The sequence below is a fragment of the Anolis carolinensis genome, unplaced genomic scaffold (genome assembly GCF_035594765.1).
Source record: "Anolis carolinensis isolate JA03-04 unplaced genomic scaffold, rAnoCar3.1.pri scaffold_7, whole genome shotgun sequence".
Taxonomy (NCBI): Eukaryota; Metazoa; Chordata; class Lepidosauria; order Squamata; family Dactyloidae; genus Anolis; species Anolis carolinensis.
Genome location: NW_026943818.1, coordinates 35,941,934 through 35,947,933, shown reverse-complemented (window position 1 = coordinate 35,947,933; position 6,000 = coordinate 35,941,934). Strand labels below are relative to the sequence as shown.

The following is a 6,000-nucleotide window of genomic DNA, read 5'->3' as shown; positions in this document are numbered from 1 at the left end:
CTAGTGCGCAGGCGCAGAGACAGCAGCGAAAGAAACCCCCTTTATGCGCATGCGCGGAGAGGACGGATGCCGGCGGCCTATGCTCTTCCTTGACAGGAATGGAACTGCTTCACACGCATGCGCAGTCGTCTCAAAGCACCACGCATGCGCTCTGGAGTCACTCTGAACCCTGCAGTTGTAAGGACATTTAGTATAATGCCAAGTTTTTAACTTTGTCTGTGGTTTTTTATACACTATAACTATTCTCAATTTGCTTCTGACACGATAAATAAATAATATTAATAATAATATATATTATTAGTATAGCACAATACTGGCAATAAATTACCATATTGTACTATATTTATTATTTATTATTAGTAATATTACATGTAATATAATATATAATTCATATTATTACATTGTATTGTTAGTATTATATTGTATTACAAAATAATAATATTATTATTACTGTATTATTAATATTACATGTAATATATAATATATAATTCATATTATTATATTGTCTTATTAGTATTATATTGTATTACAAAATATTAATATTACTGTATATCTAGATATTGTAATATTATTAATATTATATGTAATATATAATTCATATTATTACATTGTATTATTAGTATTATATTGTATTACAAAATAATATTAATATTATATGCATATACAATATATTAACCTTAACATACGTTTTGGGTTTTTGGATCCATACTCCTAATCTCAATCCTGAAATTTTCCTAATCTCTAATTTTTCCCTTGGTGGGGTATTAAGACACAGTATCTTTGATTTTTTTTTATGTTAACACAAAATCCTAATAAATTCAGTACTGCGCATGCGCAGTTGATGAGCCGCTCTCCTTCCTCCACAGGAGGCGAGCTGCGCATGCGCATCGCTTAAAAGCTCTCCTCGCATTCCGCCAGGCAAGAGGAGCCATGCATGCGCAGTACAAGCAGCGCTCTCTTTTATTCCTCCACAGGAGGTAGTAAGAGCCGCGCATGCGCATTGAGACGAGCAGCGCTCTCCTTATTCCTTCACAGGAGGCGCTTAGAAGCTGTATTCATTCCGCCGCCAGGGAAGAGCTGCGCGTGCGCAGTGCGACAAGCAGCGCTCTCTTATTCCTCCACGGCAAGAACAGCTGCGCATGCGTAGTGAGACAAGCGGCGCTTGCCTAATTCCTCCACAGGAGGCGCTTCTAAAGCAATACAGTAGAGTCTCACTAATCCAAGCCTCGCTTATCCAAGCTTCTGGATAATCCAAGCCATTTTTGTAGTCAATGTTTTCAATATATCATGATATTTTGGTGCTAAATTCGTAAATACAGTAATTACAACATAACATTACTGCGTATTGAACTACTTTTTCTTTCAAATTTGTAGTATAACGTGATGTTTTGGTACTTAATTTGTAAAATCATAACCTAATTTGATGTTTAATAGGCTTTTCCTTAATCCCTCCTTATTATCCAAGATATTCGCTTATCCAAGCTTCTGCCGGCCCGTTTAGCTTGGATAAGTGAGACTCTACTGTACTCTCATTCCTCGCCAGGGAAGAGCCGCGCGTGCGCAGTGCGACCAAAAGCGCTCTCTTTCTCCCTCTACGGGAGGGAGTAAAATCCGCGCGTGCGCAGTGCATCCAGCACCGCTCTCATTCCTCCACGGGAGGAACAGCTGCGCATGCGTAGTGTGAGAAGCAGCGCTTTCCTAATTCCTCCACAGGTGGCGCTTACAAAACAGTATCCTCATTCCCCCGCCCGGGAAGAGCCGCGCGTGCGCAGTGTCACAAGCAGCGCTCCTCCTTATTCTAGCACAAGAGGAGGGAGAAGCCGCGCGTGCGCAGTGCGACAAGCAGAGCTCTCATTCTATCACAAGAGGGAGAAGCCGCGCGTGCGCAGTGCGACAAGCAGCGCTCCTCCTTATTCTATCACAAGAGGAGGGAGAAGCCGCGCGTGCGCAGTGCGACAAGAGCGTCTTATTTTTCCCCCCACCCACTGAGGGAGGAGCCGCGCGTGCGCAGTAGGAAGGAGCCTTGTCTCGCCTGTGGCTGGTCTCCGCTTCTCTTTCTTCCCGCCATTTTGTCTGAGGGGAGAACCGGAAAAAGGAGTCCGAAGGCCTCGGATTGTTGTCGTCTTCTGAGAGCAATCCCGCGGCTGCTGTGTGAGGGATGGCGGCCCAAGCTGAGGCCCCGGCGGCGGCGGCGGCGGCGACGACGACGACGACGGCTCCGGGCCTGGAAGGCGAAGAGGCCTCGTCGCCCTCGTCCTCCTCCTCCCGGCGCCTGGCCGACCTCCGCGTCATCGATTTGCGGGCCGAGCTGAAGCGCCGCAGCCTGGACGCCGGCGGCAACAAGAGCGTCCTCCTCGAGCGCCTCCGCAACGTGAGCCTCGTTTGCCTTTTCAGAAAGCCAGGCCTGAGGGGAAGCCTGCGCCAGAGCTCTTCAAAAATCGCTTATGTGACAGGCCTCTGCCCCCAAGTCGCCTGGGGCAGTTAAAAATAAAACCATAGACTGTGTATATATATATTATTTATATCCCACTTTATCTCTCCATATGGAGTCTCAAAACGGCTCACAATTAGAAACATTACAATACAGCTCCAAATATAGAAATATACAATAGTGAAACAGTATTATCATTCTATGATTTTATATATTACCAGTAGTATTATAATTAATATATTCGCATTAATATTTTGCAATATTATACTGTATTATCATTAGTGTATTATATTATAATATTACTAATATTATATGCTCACAATTAGAAACATTACAATACAGCTTCAAATATAGAAATATACAATAATGAAACAGTATTATCATTCTATGTTTTTATATATTACCAGTAGTATTATAATTAATATATTCGCATTAATATTTTGCAATATTATACTGTATTATCATTAGTGTATTATATTATAATAATACTAATATTATATGCTCACAATTAGAAACATTACAATACAGCTCCAAATATAGAAATATACAATAATGAAACAGTATTATCATTCTATGTTTTTATATATTACCAGTAGTATTATAATTAATATATTCGCATTAATATTTTGCAATATTATACTGTATTATCATTAGTGTACTATATTATAATAATACTAATATTATATGCTCACAATTAGAAACATTACAATACAGCTCCAAATATAGAAATATACAATAATGAAACAGTATTATCATTCTATGTTTTTATATACTACCAGTAGTATTATAATTAATATATTTGCATTAATATTTTGCAATATTATACTGTATTATCGTTAGTGTATTATATTATAATATTACTAATATTATATGCTCACAATTAGAAACATTACAATACAGCTTCAAATATAGAAATATACAATAATGAAACAGTATTATCATTCTATGTTTTTATATATTACCAGTAGTATTATAATTAATATATTCACATTAATATTTTGCAATATTATACTGTATTATCATTAGTGTATTATATTATAATATTATTAATATTATATGCTCACAATTAGAAACATTACAATACAGCTTCAAATATAGAAATATACAATAATGAAACAGTATTATCATTCTATGTTTTTATATACTACCAGTAGTATTATAATTAATATATTCGTATTAATATTTTGCAATATTATTACATATTATTATATTGTATTATCATTAGTGTATTACATTATAAAGTTAATAATATTATATGTATCTACAATATATTAGGTTACTAGCATAGCACAGTACTGTATATATATTATTTATATCCCGCTTTATCTCTCCATACGGAGACTCAAAACGGCGCACAATTAGAAACATTACAATACAACTTCAAATATAGAAATATACAATAATGAAACAGTATTATCATTCTATGATTTTATATATTGCCAGTAGTATTATTACTTCTTAATATTATAACTAATATATTCGTATTATTATTTTGCAATATTATTACAGTATATGTATTATTTATATCCCGCTTTATCTCTCCATTTGGATACTTAAAACGGCTCACAATTAGAAACATTACAATACATCTTCAAATATAGAAATGTACAATAATGAAACAGTATTATCATTCTGTGTTTTTATATATTACCAGTAGTATTATAATTAATATATCTGTATTAATTTTGCAAAATTATTAATATTATATGTATATATAATATATTGCATTAGCATAGCACAATACTGTATACATATTATTTATATCCTGCTTTATCTCTCTATACGGAGACTCAAAACAGCTCACAATTAGAAACATTACAATACAGCTTCAGATATAGAAATATACAATAATGAAACAGTGCTATCATTCTATGTTTTTATATATTACCAGTAGTATTATAACTTATATATTGGTGTTATTATTTTGCAATATTATTACATATTATAGTGTATTATTAGTGTATTACATTATAGCACTGTAGAGTCTCACTTATCCAAGCTAAATAGGCCGGCAGAAGCTTGGATAAGCGAATATCTTGGATAATAAGGAGAGATTAAGGAGAAGCCTATTAAACATCAAATTAGGTTATGATTTACAAATCAAGCACCAAAACCTCATGTTATACAACAAATTTGACAGAAAAAGTAGTTCAATACGCAGTAATGTTATGTTGTAATTACTGTATTTACGAATTTAGCACCAAAATATCATGATATATTGAAAACATTGACTAAAAAAATGCCTTGGATAATCCAGAACCTTGGATAAGCAAGTCTTGGATAAGTGAAAGTCTACTGTATATATATTATTTATATCCTGCTTTATCTCTCCATACGGAGACTCAAAACGGCTCACAATTAGAAACATTACAATACAACTTCAAATATAGAAATACACAATAATGAAACCGTATTATTCTATGTTTTTATATATTACCAGTAGTATTATAACTAATATATTTGTATTATTAATTTGCAATATTATTACATATTATTATACTGTATTATCATTAGTATATTACATTATAATGGTAATAATATTATATGTACTTACAATATATTACGTTATTAGCATAGCACAATATTAGTATTATAGATTATTATATTCTACTATAATACTAATAATAATAACAAAACTTTATTTATATTCCGCCCTATTTATTTATTTCTCGTGTCAGAAGCAAACCGAGTGTGCAAGTTGTAATGGATTTGCAAACAGAGATTTTTTAAAGAAAAATAAATTAATTTCCCTATCTCACCAAGGGAACTCAGGGTGAATTCCAACAAACAAAAAGGCAAAGATTCAATGCTTCAAATACAAACATAATAACACAAAATAACCCAACATATACTGTACTACTATACTGCAGTATTATTAGTAAATATATATATATATATAAAATATGTTATATTGTATTTATATTGTATTACAATATTATTAATAGTATTGTATGTATATATAAATTATATTATTAGCATAGCACAATATTATAATATATTATTATAGTAATGTAATAATAACTTTATTTTTGTATCTTGCCTCCATCTCCTGAAGGGACTTGGGGCGGCTCACATGGGGACAAGCCCAATCAACATAGATCAGTAAAATTATAACATTATAGCCATATAAAACAACATCAATAGCAATTTAGAACCTGAACATTAATAATTACAGGAAATTCAGAGGATAGGAATTTGTGCATAGAACTCTGGGTAGAGCTTGTTGGATGATGTAAGGGCAATCATGCATAGGGGTGGAAGAGCAGTCTCAGTAAAAACATTAAAACATTATTATATTGTATTATTAGTATTCTATTACATTACAATGTTATGATTAATATATTAGTATAGCACAATATTAGTAATATTTCCATCCAGATCCATTGTTGGTGGGAGTCACAGGATTCTCTGGAAGTGGAAACCGTCCACAAACATACATGCATGCATACAAACTTTGACATTCATTATTCATATAGATTTACTTAGAAATGTAGCCATGGGGATAGTTAAATAAGATCTGATAATGCACATAGATTATCCTTCAATGGGCTAGCAATAAGATACATTAA

General features: G+C 33.5%; 1 protein-coding gene across 1 annotated transcript in view; it reads left to right on the top strand.

The window, feature by feature from the left end:
- Window positions 1-2,006: 2,006 nt before the first annotated feature.
- The window catches only part of safb (scaffold attachment factor B), a 47,986-nt gene continuing 43,992 nt past the window's right edge, over window positions 2,007-6,000 (top strand). Inside the window, exon 1 of the mRNA XM_062959852.1 lies at window positions 2,007-2,371. Within this exon, the coding sequence (XP_062815922.1) occupies window positions 2,159-2,371 (213 nt within the window). The 5' untranslated portion in view covers window positions 2,007-2,158. The remainder of the gene's footprint in view (window positions 2,372-6,000) is intronic.